The following is a 20840-nucleotide window of genomic DNA, read 5'->3' as shown; positions in this document are numbered from 1 at the left end:
TCACTCTAAATCAGTAAAACAGCATCCTTATAACCATCTAAATTCGACACGATTCATTGGTGGTTTAGTTTTAAACATAATTTAGTAGAATCCGCAGAGCAATAAGAAGAACGACAATTGTGTAATGGACTGCAAGGAAAAAGAAATGTTCTGCCAAAATAATGTTGGTCAACGAAAGGAGAAGTTATCAAAACAAAGTTATTTATAAAAAAAAAAACACATTAGTAGCAACTAGCAAGACAATGGGCAAATTTCGTACCGAGTCACTTATGTATTGGCGTGTAATAAAGACAACACAAAAACTCACTACTACGTTACAAAGTCTTTAGATTTTGATTTTGCATCAAATAGAAAACCGGATTTTTAAGGCAGAGACATGATCTAGAAGTTTTAGCTAGACATCATCACATTGTCAATAGATTGAAGAGCTTGGTTTGCGAAAAACCTCACATCAACATCTGGATCCTCGCTTAGCTCCACAAGCCCAGGACGAATCGTCTGCTCTACAACCTTTTTCATCAACCACAAAACCAAAATATCAAAACAGAACCATTTTCATAAACATAGCTGTGTTCTTGAGCGAATGCGATTGATTGATTATACATAGACACTTACCGATTGATCGACTATTGGAATGAGGGATTGAAGCACTTTAGCGACATTGAATTTGATGTTGGGAACTCTGTAGTAGTGAAAAACTTGTTATGTACTTAGAAAAAGATGTTTAAGTAGTAAAATGATGAAGTCTTAACTATTTTACAGTGAGAAATTACCTGTCTTTAGACGCAGTCATTACCACAGGCAAGAGCTTAGAGCATGTGATCTCTGAGCCCATCACTGGTGCAAGAAGAGAAACCGCACGCAAAATAGTCATACGGTATAGATAGTGAGGGTTGTTAATCATCTCAAGAACCTGCAGATTTATGAAATTCGATTGGTTGAATCTAATAAGAAGATAAATACTTCTATATATATATATATATACATATATATAAATATTACAGAGATTCTATACAAACCTGAGGAACTATATGTTGCATTGCCCATTCAGGACCAAATTCCTCAGCAAGCCGCTTCAGATTGTTTGCAGCAGCATCGCGTATTGAGTGAACCTGAAGAGACCATTACTTAAATATTTGTATAAAAAAACATAAAAGAAAGGAATATGTAGTTTGATTCGATTTTCCCTAATAAAAAGGTTAGAGAGAGAAAGCAAAACCTTGTCTTGTAACCATTGCATGCAAAGAGCGCCAAGCTTATCGTCAAAGAAGCCAACTCCTAACTGACTTGCTAACAGAGGGATATACTCAATTATAGCAAGTCTTACTCTCCAGTGCCTATCTTCAGCAAGTTCTACAATTGCTGGCAACAAGGATTGCGATAGCAGATCAATCCCAATAACCTGCCAAATATCAAAAGATATGGGCAAAAAAGGTTAAAGTCGAGTAAAACTTAAACGAGTAACATGATGTCTGTGGCATGAAAAAAATTGGGTAACTTGGTCATAACAAACCTGATTCACTTGGTCGAGCTTGCTGATAATGTTCAAGCGTACATCGGGAAACTCATCTTTCAATAGAGAAAGAAAGATTGGAAGGAGATGCTCAATTGTTGCATCCTGCAATGAAAAATCAATGTCAAGTTAAAATCTGCAACATAAGCAATCCAATGAAACTATCTTGAAGAAAAAAGAAACCAACTTCGATTAAAAATCTAGTTAGTACAACTGATCATGGTAATGGGCCCTTTCCTGGCACAAAACCCCAGAGTATATTATTAGCACTCCCACCACCGTAGAGTCAATACATCTATAATTGCAAAGTCTCTTACCTTACCCAGGACAGGAGCCATTCCCATTATCACTGAGGCCAATGCAGATCTGACGTGCTGAGAAGAGTCCGATGATAGCTCCTAAGGGTAGAATTACAAGATAATTATTAGTAATAAGTTTATTCGTTGAAAAAAACTTGAGAACTGTGTTTTCCTTTAGCATGTACCTTTACACAGGGGAGAATGTGCTGAATAGCAAGTTCAGGGTTTAGGATCCGACAAAACTTAGTCACTTTTCCAGCGGCTGCTATGCGTACTTCAGCCTCATTGTCACGAAGTAGACGTACATATGCAGGCACCAGATCCGTCCTTAATATAGAAGGCACAGTAAATAGTATCAAGAAGAAGTAAAGGGCATCATCGAGATGGATCAATAAAAATCAAACTTCCAAGTGCGTAATAACTCTGAAGCGGTAATCTAATGTTCAATTTAGAATGCATGTTATCTAATGGGCCTAAGGAACTTTATAGAGAAAAATAGTAATAGGTCTAACAAAAAGTTTCTTACCTAGTAGGCTCAGGTCCCACAGCTTCACAAAGCTCATAGAGCTGATTTGCAACCATATAACGCACACGCCAGGACTTGTCCTGCTCAGTAACAAAGTACCAAGGTTAAGCATCTCATAAGTGTAGCTTTCCCAAGGATCATTAGCATTATATTCTATATATTTTTCACAAATAATCACCTGCGAGAAACTAACAATCACAGGAAGAATGTGCGCGACACAGTCTTGGGGCTCCAACAATTTCCCAAGAGCAGCACAACCCTCAACGGCCAACAATCTAACGGAATCTTGATCTGATATGAAAGTCAATATGGAAAATAAAGAATTGTAAGATGAAAATAATGTTAGAAGACTAAAATGACGTATGGACAATCATATTCATGTTTGACTTCAGCTAATGCTCAGTTTTTACTGCATTAATTCCTGCTCCCCATAAAGATTTTACATCCGTCACCCGCAAAAGTAGAGTTAATAATGATTCGACAAATACATTCTTAACAAGCAAATCCACAGTGGGAACCACATCAGATAAGAAATTACCATCTTGAGTAAGCTCATCAAACATAGACATAATGTCTGTCTTCAAATGTGCTGACTCTACTGTAGCAGCAAATTTCCCCAGATTGGTTGCTGCAGCTCTTCGCACCATTGGCATGTCATCTTGACAGAGCTGGCTATATGTTGATCTTAACTCGGTCTTCAACACATCTGGGGCGCTTGGGTATGCAATATGGAAAACTCCACAAGCTGAGACTCTGGCTGTGAACCACTCACCAGCTGCAAGTCGCTGTTAAACACAGAGGGGATCTTTAGTAATCTCTTTTTTCAATGATACATTATGCAAAAAAGTTTTTTTTAGCAAAAAGCAAAACCTTAAACCAAGACAGTTACTTATGACAGACAACCTAGATCAACTAGTACGGACGTATATTCTTCAACCTAGCGATTTCTAATTCCCTTAGGGACTAAAAGGGGAAGACTGAACAAGGGAAAAAAGCAAATTGCCTATTCCAAAAATGTGAGAAGCAAACAAAAAAAATGAATATGCTGGATTCACAAGTCTAATTAAGCCGCTCGAGTAACATAAGAAATTAAACATGAAACTGATGAACGTAATAAAACCATGAGTTGAGCTCCTGCTTGTCTAACCTTAACCAATGGAACAAAATGAACGACCAAGTCACTCTCTCTCATCTGAGAACCAACTCTGCAAAGCGACTCTACAGCTTTCTCCCTCACACAAGTTTCTTCAACTGCTGAGAGAGTTTCCAAGGGTGGAAGCAGAACATGTGCATGCTCAACGCCTCCAACATAAGGAATAAACACTCCCAATTCTTCAGCCATCGCAAGCAGCACCTCATCATCATCGTCATTGTTTTCACTCAGAAAAGGGATCAACTCCTTTCTAGTCCTCTCCTCCCCAAGAGCACGGGCAATAGTAGATAGCCTTCTGATGGAATTCAATCTAAGCTGAATATCATCGTTCTTTAGCTCGTCTATAAGCACAGCGATAGGGTACAATGGCTCATCGACCATAGACATCCTGTCCAAACTTAATTCTCCCACCTTCAAGAACCCCTATAGCATAGAAAATCAGCAGAAAGTACGATGAGTAAAAGAAGATCGAAAATAATTAGATTATGACTTTACTTACGTCCATTCAACAAGCAATAGTACAATTTCCGAAAACAAATTAAAATTCACTCCCCATGTATGATCAGAGATAGCACAACACAACAGTAAAATCGATGTCTGGCGCTGATTATGATCCAAATGCAAACAATAGAAGAAACCTAACCCCAGATCTCAATCAAAAGTAAAGTTGCGCAGAAACAATTCTTAGGACATCATAATTCATAAATTAAGCGAATATATCACTTTTCCAACAATCAAATTGCAGTAATCCCACAAAATAAACACCACGAACAAAGATAATAAGAATCTGGAATTGGCTCCCCTATGTCTATAAGACCCTTTCCCATTTCATTTTGAAACAAATACGCCTCAATTTCGTCAAATTTTTCCGCAACGAAAAGACGAATTTTCGACCAAGAGACTACTAACCTCCAATTCTAAGAAAGAGAGAGAAGATCTAAACAATAACCAAGTATCCGAATTCTCCTATACGTTTGAAATTCGTTTGGGTTGAGTGACGATTTACCAGTTATGCCGCCTTCACAGAGGCTGTTGCAAAATTCTTCGAGCGATCTACCGATCAGAAGTACGAGACCGGGAAGACAGAGAGAGAAAGAGGAGAGAGAGATGGAGAGAGAGAGATGGAGAGAGAGAGAGATTTTTCCCGAAGCTCTTTCCTTCCCTAGCAAAGAGCATCTTCAAGCGTTCATTGAAGTGGGCCTGAAAGAAGCATGGGCTTGGCTTTTCTTTTTGTCGTTCTACCACAAATCTCAAGTGATGTTGGAAAAGCTGATAAAAATGTGTTTTTTTCCACGGAGGATTAATTAAATTTCAAAATTTCTTATTTGTAATCCTAGTGTTTTTGTTGACAACACGAGTAATAGAATTTGGATTTTTTTTTGTTTAATTTTAAAATGTAAATTTCGAATGCAAGAGAAAACATTAAATCCAATACAAGAGATATTCAGATGACAATCAAATTTTACATAATACAATAAATTTGATCAAGTACATTGACAAAATTATTTACTTATACTAGATACATATAAACAACATGTGTCATGTACTCATGTTTTTGAACCAATTAGCTAATTAATAAGCTTCATCGTCAAGATTGAGAAACAGAAGATAAGCAAGCAAACCAAAAACAGGAACAAACCTAAGATAACTCACCAACTCAGCCTTGCTCTTCTTCACATTTTGCAGATTCTCTCCAATCAGCCATGGCTGAAAGATTGAGTACAGACATATATCCCATATAAATGCGTAAGCTAGTCTCTCCGATCCCAAATAACCAATTAGATACTGCCATCTGTCCACTATTCCGCCGAAACCTCCATCTGCTCGACCGTAGAGAGACCACAATGCTGATACCAGACATACCGTAGCTCCGGTGAGACCAACAATCGGCGCTCCTCTGGTCATTGCTTCGCCAAGTCGAGACCTTTTGCTTGGTTTATCATCCGGGTCAGCGTCATTGAGCCGTAAAGCCATGTATGGGATTAGAAACGCTGTGTTTGCATTCACGAGATCAAAAGAACCGATAATCTAGTTTAGAGGTTTGCTTTTCTAGAGAGAGCTGAGCTTATTAGATAAAAAAAGAAGTTGTGTGTTACTGTTTGTGAGGAACATCATGAGACCCCATAAGACGTCAAGAGAGCTTTTGTATCGATCTCTCTTTCGGTCTGTGTATAGCAACGGAGCAAACATGAGTGTCCAAGCTATTACAAAGTTGAATAACCCTTCAGCCATCTGGTGACAGAAAACATAAACATTTTCAGAAATGTGGCGAGTAGTTTCACTAATACGCGAAAGAATCTGTTTTTACTTACTGGATGAAGAACAGGAGCTTCTAAGAAATGAATACCAACTGTTCTGCCAGAAATTCCAGAGCAAGAGATCATCATCAGAGGTCAAATAGGTAAAACCAAAATCAAAATAATGATCAGAGAATTGGTAGAACCTTAAGCTGAACATACCGGAGTTTGTAAGAGGCAAGACAAAGAAGAAATTGAGAGAAAGTCCCAAAAGAGAGTTCACTGTATCTGAACTAATAGCCCAAACTGGATCTCCCTGTTGATCAAAGAGACATTGTTTTCTGAAAAAAAGGAAACCATACAAGATGCATAATCCAAGATATAATTATCACCAGAAGCATATAAATACATGAAATTCTGCATAATTAATTGATCCCAATCTGAAGAGGAAGAAAAAGCATTCAAATAGAGAAATTGAAATGGTTCTATTCTTAAAGTGATCTAAATTACTCAATGTGATTTGGCAGTGGCTCAGAATTAATCTATACCTAATTTCCAGGAACTATGAGGAACGATTTAAACACAACGAGCAGAATCATGAACTCTATAAAATCGAGAGAATCACGCACAGGAGCATAAGGGAGAAGAAAGAGCCATAGTATGTACACAGCTTCGGTAGTCCACAGAAGATACCGAACGATTCTCCTCAGACGATCATCTTCAACCTCAACCGTCGCCGTCTCCATCTCCGGTTTCCGGCGAGCCAAGCATAAATAGGGTCTGTCTCGTCGTGCTCGTATATTGAAGCGATCCATTATCTGCCATCGATTGCAGCGATCGACGGTCGAGATTCCGATACTCCGACGAAAATGGCGGTGAATTTGCAGCGAAATGGAATGTGGAGTGTGGTGGCAGTGACGGAGATACGCCACCGACGGTGAGGCAATCAGAATCATATCGTCTTCTCTCCTTCCCTGCGTTATCCACCGTAGTCGGAGACATTTAATTTTTTATACGACCATTGAAACGATAGCGTATGGCCTTCCTATGATGAAAGTAAAACGACGTCGTTTTAGATCAACTCGATTTACTCCTTCTCGAGTGGGCTTTAACGGGCCTTGGCTCCTAAATGTAGGGTTCAAGTTTATTGATGTTATTCTTAAGACCAATTAAAAAGTTTCTCAAGTCTTGTTTATTGTGTTTAGGGAAGATACAAGCGATTGGGAGTTGGGACCGGTATATATTTGGTATGTTACCAATTGCGATATTCTCAGATTATATTATGTAGGGATCGTATGGTTGCAGAGTAATGAAGACTATCAGTAAATGTTTATAATGGGCCAACGAAACACTTTCTGTTTTCAAACGCGCATGCTTCATTATGCGAGATTTATTTATTCAGTAACCCAACCGGATTTGACGTTTTAAAAAAAAAGCGAACCGGATTCATAAGAACATATCAATGCAACAACATTACTAGGAGGAAGAAGAAAAGTTGCTCTGCTGCAACTGCAAGATGCCTTGGGAACGAAGAAAGGTGGTGTTGTCCTTGAGAAAAGCAGAGTACCAATGAGCAGAGAGTTTTGGAGATCTCTTGCGATGAGGATCGCTAAAATTCACAGAGTACAATCCATAACTAAACTCGTATCCGCTCAGTAATTCGTATAAATCCATGAAAGACCATACGAAGTAGCCTCTCGTGTTTGATCCATTCCTACACGAACACGTAGTATTTGTCTTTTTTCTTGTTTACTTACATTGACAAGAACAGAGATGATGATGCAACAAGAAAAGAGAAATTTTACTTACCTAACGGATTTGAGCACAGCACCAATGTAAGCATGCAAGAACTCAATCCTTGGTGTGTCCTGCAAATCTTGCTTTATCGGCATACCTATTCGTTTGAATTGACAAGAAAATTGAGCACACTAAGACAAAAACAAAAGAGAGAGAGAGAGAGAGAGAGAGAGAGAAAGTGAGAGAGAGACCATTCTCAAGAACGTAGACAGGAGGATTGCCATAACTCTGCTTAATATACTCTAGGACATTTTCCATAGCCCATGGCTCAACAGCATACTTGTCAAAAACAGAAAAAAAACAAAAAAAAAACTAAGAAAGATGGATTGATAACACTTGAGTGTTTGAAGACTCAACTGAATATAAGGAATTTTGAATCTGATATTTTCTTCAATAACTCTTACCTCGAAAGTTGTAACATTCCCAAAGACTGTCCTCCCAAGCAGCCAAAGGAAGCAGAGATGATTAGCAACAGAAACACAAAATGTCGAGGTAAAAAAAGATTTGAGTTTGGTTCCTACATGTGATAGACACGTCCATGTCTGAGAAGAAATTTGGGGCGGTTCCTGAAAGAGAAGAAGGCTCGGATTTGACAGTAGCAGAAAGATAGTGAATAACTCCTACGAAGTCAGAGGAGCCTTTAACTTGTTCTGATTCTTCCTCTGAGAAAACTGGCAGTCTTGATCCAACTGTTCTTTTCATCTCATCAGGATAGTCTCCGAATACAAGAGGCTCAAGCATCCTGCATTTTAAAGTGGCCCAATTTGAAAATGCACAAATAAAAAAAGGGAAAGCTTTTGGAACCGTTTGTGACTGACTCACCAGCCCATGAAGAAATCTCTGGCTCTTTGAAGTGCGATTCCATCATTCTTGGAGCTTGTACAAGGTTTAAACCCTATAGTAAATAGGCTTAATCCTACGGAACCTCCTTGTATATCCTGCACAATATTGTAGTTTACTCATATATTTGACATATCAACGATCACGTACACGTTCAAGACAGAGAGGTCTTGAAGCAAGTGTTTGTATACCTTGTACTTTTGCTTATATAGTCTTGAAACAGAGGCGTGTGCAAGCAGCAAGTTATGGCCTACGATATATGGTTCAGTCGAAGAGTTCCCTAAGGAGCAGTTTCCTCGTGATTGGGAGCAGCGACCAGGCGGTGAATTCCCATCGTTGTAACCCCCAACAGTGAATATGTTAGCCTCGTTTATCGTGGTCCACGATTTTACATAGTTCCCAAACTCTCTAAAGCAAATATCTGCGTAAGCAGTAAAGTCTTCGCTGCAATGGCAAATAACAACAACTTTCAACATTTTCTATAAGATAATATGTAAAAGAAACCAAGTAAATGCAGAGCCTTACATCATTCTCCGGTTGATCCATCCTCCATATTCATCTTCAAGATACTGAGGATGATCGTAATGATACAGTGTAACATGTGGTTCAATCCCTGTAATATGTTTGTTTAAGGATATAACTTAAGTCACATAAAAAAAAAATATGTAATATGTTTTGTTCAATCTATGTGGTCTCTCTTACCATGGCTTACAAGTTCTTGGATTAAGTTCTTGTAGAATTGCAGACCCTTTAGGTTAACCTGACCACTTCTGTCTTAATGAGATCACAAAAATTTCAGGAAACTTTAACCCTTCAAGTCAAAATAAAATTAAAAAAAAAATTAAAAATAAAAAACCGGGCAAGTGTGTTTAAGAAGAAGACTAACTTGGTATAAGCCTAGACCAAGAGATGGAGAATCTGAAGGCATCTAAGCCAGTTTCTACCATCAGCTGCACATCTTCCTGCAGAATCACACAACAAAATCCTTTCATGTCATAATAATAATATTAAGGGGCAAAGATTTTTGTAGTGTGGCTTGGTGAATAATAATAGAGAAAGAGATTAAAAGAAACCTTGTACTTGTGATAACCATCAGCTGCTATGTCTCCATTAGCTACGTTACCTGTCAAGTTTAAGACAAAAAAAAAAAAAAAGACAAAATTATCTTTCTGTTTTTGAGAATGAATTACAAGAATCCAAACTTGAATCCTCAAAATTGGTTCAAAATCTATCGATATAACTGATTAAAAAACAGAGCAAAATTGGCTCAAAATCTATCTATTAATCCCAATAGACACCAATAGCTAAACTCCAAAATTGATGTTAGAAAAATGTAAATAAATATCATATAGAAACTCAACTAAAAATCTGAAAACTGCTTACGAGTGTGAAGGTAAGTGTCCCATATGCTTGGTTTTCTTCCGTCTTCATCAACAGCTCCTTCCCACTTACATAGAAACAAACACAAATAATCTTTTACAAAACAAAAATCGGAGTGGGTTTGATTTGGAAGAACCAGAGAAGTTTTGAAAGAAACCTGATAAGCAGAAGTGCTGGAACCAAAAACGAAGCCCTTGGGGAAATCTTTCTTGCTGTAAACATGGTTGCATCTGACAGAAGAAGATAGAGCCAAAAAAATGATAGTCAGAAACAAAATCTGACCCATTTCTCAATCTCTGTCTCTCTGTTGGTGCCATGGCTCGTGGTATTAACTATAGAGTAGAGACTTTGACTCATCTCAGTACCTACCCCGCGAGAGATATTTGTGTGACGAAGAATCAAACAGCTGTCGGTGTAAACCTTTCTTTTTAATGCGTGTGGACCGTTATTTTATGTAAAATATTACTATGCAGCTTGCATTTCTTCTTTTTTTCCAACATATTTTTGTCCATTTAATTCATTACCTAACGGAAAGATATTTTTCTTTTTGAAAGTTTCTCATTTGTAGAAATAATACTACAAAAATAGAAAAATGATTTTATTTTTCTTTTCTAGTTACGATTCTATATTAAGCCACACACAAACTTAATTTGTCAATTTTAATATATCTATTTTGAGGGAAATTTTTACTTTATTTGTCCCAAATTTAGAATATCTGGTATACTCTAGAATTCCACGTTTTTCAGCATCTAGCGAGGAACTAAATTCGATTGTGATTGTTTGTAAGGGTTTGAGGCCAATGAAAATGACTATCATTAATACTATGTCGGTCACTTTTGTGAAACTAATAGAAAAATAGAAAGGTGAATCATAGAGTTGATTTTGGATACAAAATTATAAAGCATGTATTAAAGCCTTTGAGTTTATAAAATGTTGCAGAACTAATTTTTGTAAACAGATTTATTGATTTATATGATTTAGTAAAGTGTAATGAATGATTAAAACTTGCAAGACTAATTTTTCTTAACTTCTAGTATTTTTAAGTCTAATGGCCGACACTAGTAAATTCGCTAATGTGCTTAACAATTTGCTAGGAACGTTTCATAACTAAAGTAGACACACAAAAAAGCCGCTTAGATAAAGAGAGAGATATATTACGTTTGTATTATTGCTTTGTGTTTAGTAGAATACTTCATAAATCTTTGAAAAAAAATATATATTCAAATCCAAAAATTAGAAGTGATTAAATAAAATTACTTAAGTTATTGTCAAAAAAATTATCCACAAGAAATCCTATATGAAATATGGATTTTTAGGATTGTTGTATTTTTTTTAAGCTATGTTGCTGTTTGCATTTATCTTCTAGTCTGCCAAGCAAGCAATTCAAAAGTTTTGCATTCTTTTTTTAATAAAATAGCGCAGCTTGGTAGCGTGTTTTTTTTTTTTACAAAATGTCACGGGTTCAAATCCTATCATCCCTATTTATTACTGCTCTTCTTTCTAATTTTTCTGATCAGATTTCCGGCGCCGATATCGAAAAAGTGGGCAAGACCGCCGGAAGAAAGAAGCCGCCGCCGAAGTCTCCGGCACCGATGGGAGTCTCCCTGAAGAAACGAAGCTTCGCTAAAAGTCGGGCCTCACCAAAAACCAAGGCAAGAGGGAAAAACCCTAGTTCATGCCCAAGCCCAAGAGAGGAGAAGAATGATAAGCCTAAGAATGATAAGCCCAAGCTTGATAAGAATCCAAAGACCCAGAATTCCAAAGATCCCTTTTCAGATGATGTGGGTGGAGCCCAGAAACCACCAAACTAACCATAATGAATGTGATCGGATGGAACTGTCAGGACGCGGGAGCCGACCTGACAAAGGACCACTTAGAAGAATTACATGCTTGTTTTTTTCCTCGGTTTTTATTTTTATCGGAAACTAAGAACAATCGTTTTTTTATGCAAGATATGCAAATGTATTTCGGCTATGACAATGTTTTCACCGTTGAACCGAGAGGTCGAAGCGGTGGTCTAGCTCTTTTTTATATGGACGAACCTTCGGTTTCTATATCTTATTTGGATGAGCATTTGATCGATATTGAAACTTCTCTAGACGGACACAAAATTTTTATGACATTCGTCTACGGAGATCCGATTGTAAAAAATCGAGAACTAGTCTGGGAACGACTTACCCGAATGAGCCTATCCAGAAAAGAAGCATGGTTTATGATTGGAGATTTCAATGAAATTACAGGGAACCATGAAAAAAGGGGGGGTAGGAGACGACCTGAGAGCTCCTTCATCCCATTCTGGAATATGCTAAATGATTGCGGAATGCTTGATTTCCCTTACAAAGGAAACTCTTTTTCTTGGGTGGGAAGAAGACGCTAGGGCAAAGTTAAGTGCCGACTTGACAGAGCTATTGGAAATGAAGAATGGATGTCTATATTTCCCCATTCTTCGGTGGAGTATATGAAATTATGGGGTTCTGATCACGGACCAGTTCTAGCCTTGATCAAAATCGATAATTTAAAAAAGAAGAAATCATTCCGATTTGACAAAAGATGGATCGGGAAACCAGGATTCAAAGAGACAGTAGTTTCTGGATGGGGCCCTTTTGATGAAATTTCCCGTCGAGATTTTCATCAAAAGGTGACTCAATGTCGGAAAAGCATCTCCATTTGGAAGAAATCCAATCCCTCTAATTCGAAAAGACTGATAGAAGAACTAAGCTTCTGAGACTGACAATATTCTTTTAGCACAAGAAAACTTTCATGCTCTTCGTACCAATACGAAATGCAGAGAGAATTTTTTGGCAATCAAAACAGACATGAGTAAAGCATACGATCGAGTGGAATGGAGATTTATAGAAGCTCTCCTTACCAAATTAGGATACTCATCAAGATGGGTCAGCCTTCTGATGGCCTGTATCACTTCGGTCTCTTACCAGGTCCTGATTAACGGTGAACCTAAAGGAAACATTAAGCCATCCAGAGGTTTGAGACAAGGAGACCCTCTATCCCCTTTCCTCTTCATCATGTGTACTGAAGGTCTTATCTCTCTTCTCAAGGGTGCTGAGGAAGAAGATCGCATATCTGGGCTTAAAATAGCTCAAGCAAGCCCCCCGTGTCCCATCTTCTTTTCGCTGATGATAGTCTGTTTTTCTGTAAAGCAGATTGCCAGCAAGGAAAGGAAATATTTAAGATTATTGATACGTATGGAAAGGCGTCAGGACAACAGCTTAATCTGGGCAAGTCATCCATCATGTTTGGGAATAGAGTAAATCCAAACCTTAAACGGAATATAAAAAATGCTATCGGCATCACTTCGGAAGGAGGAATGGGTATGTATCTGGGACTCCCAGAACAAATATGCGGATCAAAGAAGAAAGTGTTCTCCTTCGTCCAAGACCGTCTCGGTAATCGGGTCAATAATTGGTCCGCTAGGCTTTTATCTAAGGGTGAGAAGGAAGTTCAGATAAAATCGGTAGCCCAAGCTGTCCCTACTTATATCATGTCGTGTTTCCTTCTTCCCAAAGGGGTGACAGACAAACTGAGTAGTGCCATAGCTAACTTTTGGTGGAGCTCAAAACAAAATAGCGGTGGTATCCATTGGATTGCTTGGGATAAGATTTGTATCCTCCAGGATATGGGAGGACTGGGATTTAGGGATCTAGAAGATTTTAACCTAGCACTGCTTGCTAAGCAGCTATGGAGACTCATCCAGTACCCGTCTTCACTTCTGGCACGAGTGCTAAGAGGACGATATTACCGACAATCGGATCCACTAGAGGACCGAAAAATCTACTCACCATCTTATGGATGGAGGAGTATGATGGTGGCCAAACCGTATCTCCAAATGGGAATCAGGAAGACAATTGGATCGGGACTTAACACAAGAGCCTGGAGTGAGCCGTGGATCCCCGATGAAAGAGCTCGACCCCCAAGAGCTGCCCCTCAGATTGGTTTTCAGGAACCAGGAATGTTAGTTTACCATCTTATCCATCAAGATACAAAGCATTGGGATGAACCTCTCCTTCGTCTTCTATTCCAACCTGAGGATGTCTCCCTTATCCATGGGCTGAGACCTAGCCGGAACCGGACCTTGATGGATATGCGTGGAACCATACTAAATCGGGGATATACTCGGTCAAATCAGGTTATGAGTTGATTAGGAGAACGAAGTTGGCTCAAAATTTGAATATCGTCGCAGAACCAAGTATCAAAGCCCTTCTTAGCTTCGTTTGGAAGATTCGGGCACCTGGAAAGATGAAGCATCTGATGTGGCAAGCCTTATCAGGTTGTATTGCTACTTGTCAAAATTTGACCTGTAGGCATATGGGATCGGATAAACAGTGCCCCCGCTGTGGGAACCCTGAAGAATCTATTAACCACCTCCTGTTTTTATGTCCCCCGGCCTTACAAGTCTGGGCGTTATCGGACTTTCCGTCCCTTCCGGGTCTCTTCCCGAGCACTTCTATTTATCAAAATATGAGTTTCCTCTTTTGGAATACAAAAGAGTTAGGCATGACAGATCCACAAAATGATTTTTACCCTTGAATCCTGTGGTATATTTGGAAAGCGAGGAATGACAAGATCTTTAACGGGAAAGAAATTTTCCCCGTAGACACTTTGATCCACGTCAAGATTGAAGCGGAAAGCTGGAAGACTGCAAACGAGCCGAAAGACGTTGAAGAGGCTGCATTATCGCCTACCCCCAGTCCTTCGCTCCGGACCTCTCCTCCAGATGACCAGCGGTTTCCAACTTGCCTGGTGGATGCATCCTGGATAGGTAATAGTCTGGTTAGTGGTCTTGGATGGAGCTTAAAGGAGGAAAAGAGTGGTGAAGTCTTTGGAATTCAAGGCTGCCGTCGGAGTTTCTCAGCTCTTCACGCCGAGCTGGAAAGCCTCCTATGGGCTATGTCATGTCTGATAGATAGAGGGGTCTTATATGTGCATTTTCAGTCCGACTGTTTGGACTTGATAAGAATGACAGAATCGCCATCGGACTGGCCATCCTTTTTATTAGAGTTAGAAGTCTTCCAAAACCTTCGAGGAAACTTCAGGATCTTCACTCTCTCCCACATTTCTAGAATTTTGAATACTCGAGCGGATACTCTAGCAAAAGGAGCTCGAGCGAAAGGCATTATCTTTTCCCAAATCATTCATAACGAGCCAATAACGGGAGGTTTTTCGAATCAACCTTTAAATTGGCCAATTGTGATGTAATAGTGGGTAGTAAAAAAAAAAAAAAAAAAGTTACAGTTCGGTAGAACGTGGAATGAAGGGAAGCTCTTCGAGCTTACGGGTGAGCTTCTTTGATTGGTAGGCGGTGGGTTATTTACTTTTTCTTTTAATTATTTTCAATGTTGTTTTCTTTCTTTTTTTCACTTGAAGAGAAGTTAACCAATAATATTAGGCCTACTAAAAACAAATTGAAAAACTATAGACAAATATGTTTTTTTTTACGACAAATCCTAAACATGTTTTGCAGGAGGATCTGCTGGAGAATTTGAAGCTTTTGGAGTATAATTGAAACGGCATTGAGTAAATTTATCTTTCCAATGGAAGATGTCGAAACATGTATGTGTAAATATTGCAAAGAAAAAGGTTACGAAGTTTTTCTCAAAAAAAATGAGGCCCTAGGCTCATGTTTCTTATATTACAATGTGTGTAATGTACAAATATCTAGTAGGACAACATCATTTTCCTGATAGAAGAGAGAGAAAGAGAGAAAACGGGCAACATTGATTGATTCACTTGCCAGTGATGAATGGGTGAGCTAATGCCTGTGAAACAGTCAGTCTCCTTTCAGGATCAAGGATGAACATTTTGTCCAAGAGATCCCTGAAATGACTTAACATCTTCGGATCCTCACCAGGGTATCCTTTAATAATTGAACCAAAATCTTTTGGCTTTACATTTACAATCATTCTCTTTATCATCTGAAAAAAAAGGAAAATATATAACTAAGGGTTAATCACCAGCTTATTAGTTTTACAAACTGCTTAGTAGTGCCAGAGAGAGAAACATAAGGAATGGCTCGTTTACCTTCCCACTAACAGTGTCCTCCTCTGTAGCGTAAAAGTTCAAGTCGTGATCAAAGTGCTGATCAATAAATGCTCCCTGTTGAACCGAAAGCACAAAGATAAAGAACAAGAATAGAAAAGCTGCAAATAACATCTCCACCCCTACATAGTCTATTCTTCTTTCTAATTCTCCAAGGAAAGAAATCATTTATTTTGACTACTTTAAATACTTACTTTGCGAAGCATCTTTTTGGGGAAGGGGCCTTTCAGTTCCATATGAAGGCGTAACATATCATTATTTGTGGCGCCAGGGAAAAGAACTTTCCCGCAATAAAGCTCATATAGACAGCAGCCAACCGACCATATATCCAGCGGGTGGTCATAGGCGAGCCCCAGAACTGCCAATGAATAATAGAAGCTTCAATCAGACGTTATCTTAGCAACAAGCAATGAAAATGTTCGCTAACAATCCAAAAAAAAATATGATAATCCTCAATGCAGATAAAACTTACTGATTTCAGGGGATCTGTAAAAGCGACTAACAAGATATGGCGTAACTTCATTTTTTCCAGCAAACATTGCATTACCGAAGTCACAAAGCTTTAACACGTTTTTGTTCTCATTCACCTGAAAGAAAAAAAACAGTGTAATTGTCAAACTATTAGAGAGCTAATGAATCAATTATGAGAAACCACAGAAAAAGTATAACTAACCAGCATGTTGTCAGGCTTTATATCGCAGTGAAGAACCCCACAATTTTTCAGATGTTTAAGGGCAATGAATAGCTGCTTTGAATAAGACCTAACAGCAGAGAGTTTAAGGCCAATGTTGCGGCCAAACTTCTTCAAGACCTCACGAAGATTCAAATGGAGCGACTCAAACACCAAGCAAAGGTGATTCCGGTACTTAAAACTTGAAAGAAAACGAACACAGTGGCGCTTGTCATCTCGGTCAGCGCCAGCCAGCTTCTTCAATATCTGAACCTCAATCTGGCCAGCTTTATGCCTAAATGAAATGTGATATAGTAATTAGTCGAAAGAGCATAAAGATGATATATCAGATATTGCATAGGAATTTGAAGAATTAGTCAGGGCCTATAGAATGCACCACCTACATTGTCTCGTTGTTACGAATAATTTTTATAGCAACTTCTTCGGGTTCAGCTGGTCCAGCTTTTAAATCTTTTGCACGAACCACAGTAGAGAAGACACCTTTTCCATGAGTAGCAATGACTTCATATCTACCGTCAAGTAGCTCGCCAAACTGATAGCCTAAAATGGAGAAGAGACTATTCTTTAGATGAAAAATTAACAGAGGGGCCTTAGCGAGTTGAAAATATGAGAAAAACACTGTATGAAGTGGTCACGAAACCATAAACTGGTGTTAATAAGTTGGAATAAAGCTCAATATACATAGAAAACAAACTTACTGTAGTAACCCTCTGCATCATCCCAATTATCATGAAGGCCGCTCCTTACCATCGGAACACCATCACCTTTCCCTCGCATGAGACCCTAAAAGAAGAAGTTTTATATATAAGGAAAGAAGAAAAGACTAAGAACCCTCACACAACAAACAAAGAATTTATTAGGATCAGACTAGTAGATTCATGGCGATAAGAGAAATCTAACTATCTAAGATGATAACATCAGAAGACTAGTGGACTTCGAAGTTCGAACACAATAGGTCAAACGATGTCAAGTATTGAGTTAAATACATACCACTTTCCGATTACCAGCTGGGGACTCTCCAAAAATATCATCATGAAACATGTCAGCTGATCCTTCACTCTGGAAAAACAAAATTAAAAAAGATCGATTAACATCAAAATCACAACCACACACGACACCAATACCAAAGAAACAATAAGGTTTCGTTTAATAACGCACCTTCGGGCTACCTTCACCAAGCCCCGCTGGAGCTTGAGTCTTCTCTGAGTCTGAAATTCCAAACGTAGTAGGTGGCCCACCAGCTGTTAATGATGTCTTGGCAACATCACCAACTACAACATCATTCTCCGAGTTAGCTTTAGCAAGACCAGCATTAGCAGCTACGACAACTGCAGAAGAGGCTGAATGTGGAGCACCAATTTCTTGAACATCTGGCACAGAAACAAAAGACTCATTGAGACTGCCTGGAAGCTCAAAAGCTCAAAAAAGTTTGTAAAAAATCTCAAAAGCATGTGGGAATCATTGAACGAAGTCTACAAAGCCGTTGAGTATTGGAAACAGGCTATAACGCTTACTCCTGGATTATCACTTATTTGCAGATATTCTGTTGCCATTCATGCATACCAAGTTGAGCGGAACAGCCGCGTTGTTAAATGAGTGGTTTTGATACACAAAAAGCAACTGATTTTTAGATTCACGAGCTACATCTTAATGAACCAAATGAAACACGTCGAAGGAATTTTATTTACAGCTCCAAACGCAATTAAAAAGTCGTTATCCATATTTATTGCAATAAAGGAGCAAAAATTACCTGTACCCTTGCCCTGAGACAAAATTTCATTTTGCTGCTCGGGCTTCTTCTTATATTTCTCCAGTATGGCTTCCATTCGCTTCCTGCTCTCCTCTTTGATTCTATTTAGTTCTGCTTCTTCTTCTTCTTCCGGAAATTCCCATATAACTCCTTCGTCATTATCTTTTTGATCATCCTCATTTCTATACATGATCGCAAGATAGTTAAGAGCCAAACAAAATACAAAAAGACTGATCATATATAACATAATATTCAGAAGGGGTAGGCTTACTGAAAATTTACCTTTCACCGTTCTCCACATCAACACTTTTATACTTGTCTCTATCAGTCTGGATTTCTCTTCCTTTGTCACTTTCCCTTTCTTTTTCTGTCTTCCTCTCTCTGCTATTATACCTGGTTCTATCTCTACTCCTACCTCTTCCATTGTCTCTATCTCGTAAATAATCTTCTTCCCTCTCCCTTCTCCTATCCCTGTCAATGCTCCTACCTCTTTCATTGTCTCTATCTCGTCCTTCCCTCTCCCTTCTCCTATCCCTATCAATGCTGCGCTCTCGTTCCTTGACTTTTTGCCTTTCACGGTCAGCATCTACCTCTCTTCTTTTCTCTCGTTCTCTGTCCCTCCTCCGATCACTATCTCTCTCTCTCCGTTTACTTCCTTCTGAATCCCTATCTCTTATTCCCTCCCTGTCCATATCCATCTCCTTACTTCTTTCTTTTTCCAAGACTTCTCGACTATACTGCCTGTCATCTTCCTCATATCGCCCACGTCGATGGTATTTTTCCTCAGTCCTCCCTGAGTCAACTCTGTCATGACGATAATCCCTACTAGAGTCATGATGTCTTCCTCTGACCGAAAACTCATCCGCCGCAACAATCCTTGATCTTGACATTTCCCTCTCCGGATCATGTGACCTAGATCTACTCCGAGCACGAACTTCGTTAGACTGCCTGCTGTTTGTCGGAGACCGGTAACTAGTCATATGTTTCTCTTCAGAGTTTTCCGAAGAAAATGAGCTCCTACCATTATCATAACTTCTCTTACCGACTCTCTCTGAAGGACCTCCAGATTCTTTATACCACCTCTTGTCCTCCCTTTCAGATTCACGAGTTAGAACACCATTAGAAGTCTCGGCATTTATCCCATCTACAGGCTGCAAAGCACCGCCATAAGATTTGAGAGAACTTATCAGAAGAGAGATATATGGGATATAAAAAACGCATGAGCATACATTAAAAAAAAATGGAAAAGAACATCTACATAATCGCGAAACCAGTTCTTACAAATCAAGGGAAAGCCATCAGTCTCCATTGAACGCCTAGTGCAACTGCTTTCTTACATATGCAATGAAACACTCAGGTTATCTAAAGAAAAACCCTCAAAGACCACAGCTTTCGTTAAATAAAAGCAAATTCAGCTTAGTATAGAGGCATAAATGCTGTTTGGATACTGAGTTGCGTATTAAAAAAAAATCAATGGTTTCAGTCAAACCAAAATTCACCCCTCTAATCCCAGCATCCAAACAGAATTTAAACCCTAAGAAATTGGAAACATTAGAAGCAGAAGGTCGAATAGAACAGACCAGATCATTGGCTTGAAATTGATCGGATTTGATTTCTCCTGACTCGCCGTCGGAATCTGAATTCTTGACATTGGCAATCCCCTCTTCATCTAGAATCTCCCCCTCCTCGACGTCATCCTCACCGCCGTTACTAACTCCAATCGGAGTGGCATCCTTCTTCACCTCCGTCTCACCGCCGCCGGATGGAATTTCATCGTCGCGCTTCTTATCACGGTGATGTCGGTGGTGGCGCCTGTGGTGGTGCTTGTGATGACGGTGCTTGTGCCGCTTAGATGATTTATCGGCCTCGTCGGCCGAAGAAGGCGAACGGTGGTGCTTGCGGTGATGAGATTCGATCTGCTTGTCGTTCGCCATCAGATCGTTGAAATTAGGGTTAGGGCTCAAGAAAATTCGGTTGATTTTGCTTCCCCTCTTTCTTTTCTTTCTCTCGCTACGAATTGCGCGACTGGTCTCGAATTTCTTCTCCTAAGCATCTTTATATTAAAAAAAAAAAAAGAATATATATGTATGTATAGGACACGCGTACGTATGTAAAATAATAATTATTTGATTTGATACAACAAAATAGAGTATTTATATATTGTATATACTTCTGGTTGGTCACAAAAAAAGGTTACAATTATGTAATGTTAAATGACAAATAAATGTTGAAAAAAAAAGATGACAAAAATCTAACACTTCATTGACTAAAAGAAAATTAGGAGTAGATGTTATTTCATATAACACATATAATACAATATACACCTTTCTTTAATTTGACTAAAAGAAAATTAGGAGTTTATTTTGGCAGAATCATTTATTTTGAATGTCCTTCTTTGGTAGAATCATTTCTACTTTTCATTATATTTGGGTATATGCAGATATGGAAAAAAAATTAGGAGATCTCTGAAAACACATTGTAAATTATGGATTTGGTTTTCAAAAGTTGTTGTCTCTCTATGGCCTATTTAAGCTTTTGAGTCTCAGTACTACAACAGCCTCTAAAAACTTGAATGCATGATGACAGTACTACAACAGCCT

General features: G+C 38.8%; 4 protein-coding genes across 10 annotated transcripts; all 4 read right to left on the bottom strand.

Moving 5' to 3' along the window:
• Window positions 1–182: 182 nt before the first annotated feature.
• On the bottom strand, window positions 183–4632 carry LOC18012240 (serine/threonine-protein phosphatase 2A 65 kDa regulatory subunit A beta isoform). Its single transcript, XM_006395562.2, has 13 exons — window positions 4498–4632; window positions 3486–3914; window positions 2877–3123; window positions 2517–2629; window positions 2339–2418; window positions 1998–2139; window positions 1831–1911; window positions 1514–1618; window positions 1220–1402; window positions 1020–1112; window positions 774–913; window positions 616–682; window positions 183–510 (listed from the first exon to the last, which is right to left on the bottom strand). Exons 2-13 carry the CDS (start codon window positions 3876–3878, stop codon window positions 391–393), a joined length of 1764 nt encoding a protein of 587 aa, XP_006395624.1. The 5' UTR covers window positions 3879–3914; window positions 4498–4632; the 3' UTR covers window positions 183–390.
• A 321-nt stretch (window positions 4633–4953) lies between these two features.
• Window positions 4954–6719, bottom strand: LOC18012759. The gene is made up of 5 exons (XM_006395561.2): window positions 6358–6719; window positions 5951–6044; window positions 5804–5841; window positions 5588–5723; window positions 4954–5482 (listed from the first exon to the last, which is right to left on the bottom strand). The coding sequence occupies exons 1-5, from the start codon at window positions 6682–6684 to the stop codon at window positions 5064–5066; spliced, it is 1014 nt and encodes a 337-aa protein (XP_006395623.1). The 5' UTR covers window positions 6685–6719; the 3' UTR covers window positions 4954–5063.
• Window positions 6720–7084: 365 nt separating this feature from the next.
• Window positions 7085–10072, bottom strand: LOC18012737 (beta-glucosidase 3). The gene is made up of 13 exons (XM_006395560.2): window positions 9903–10072; window positions 9749–9812; window positions 9439–9488; window positions 9252–9327; window positions 9068–9139; window positions 8891–8978; window positions 8557–8809; window positions 8348–8463; window positions 8047–8267; window positions 7930–7955; window positions 7717–7804; window positions 7538–7622; window positions 7085–7442 (listed from the first exon to the last, which is right to left on the bottom strand). The coding sequence occupies exons 1-13, from the start codon at window positions 10029–10031 to the stop codon at window positions 7205–7207; spliced, it is 1506 nt and encodes a 501-aa protein (XP_006395622.1). The 5' UTR covers window positions 10032–10072; the 3' UTR covers window positions 7085–7204.
• Window positions 10073–15341: 5269 nt separating this feature from the next.
• On the bottom strand, window positions 15342–20270 carry LOC18012962 (serine/threonine-protein kinase prp4). Of its 7 annotated transcripts, none has more exons than XM_024151000.1 (14): window positions 19821–20258; window positions 19522–19565; window positions 19283–19391; window positions 18523–19191; window positions 18241–18422; window positions 17649–17860; window positions 17481–17549; window positions 17189–17273; window positions 16874–17030; window positions 16473–16764; window positions 16272–16386; window positions 15994–16157; window positions 15782–15856; window positions 15342–15675 (listed from the first exon to the last, which is right to left on the bottom strand). In XM_024151000.1, the coding sequence occupies exons 4-14, from the start codon at window positions 19128–19130 to the stop codon at window positions 15487–15489; spliced, it is 2148 nt and encodes a 715-aa protein (XP_024006768.1). In that variant the 5' UTR covers window positions 19131–19191; window positions 19283–19391; window positions 19522–19565; window positions 19821–20258; the 3' UTR covers window positions 15342–15486. The 7 variants fall into 7 exon arrangements, with proteins under 7 accessions (XP_024006768.1, XP_024006769.1, XP_024006767.1 ...); XM_024151001.1 differs by having other exon boundaries at window positions 19522–19572; window positions 19821–20095; XM_024150999.1 differs by having other exon boundaries at window positions 18523–19188; window positions 19522–20260.
• Between the last annotated feature and the right edge of the window lie 570 nt (window positions 20271–20840).

The sequence above is a fragment of the Eutrema salsugineum genome, unplaced genomic scaffold (genome assembly GCF_000478725.1).
Source record: "Eutrema salsugineum unplaced genomic scaffold, Eutsalg1_0 scaffold_6, whole genome shotgun sequence".
NCBI lineage: Eukaryota > Viridiplantae > Streptophyta > Magnoliopsida > Brassicales > Brassicaceae > Eutrema > Eutrema salsugineum.
This window is presented reverse-complemented; position numbering and strand designations above follow the sequence as displayed.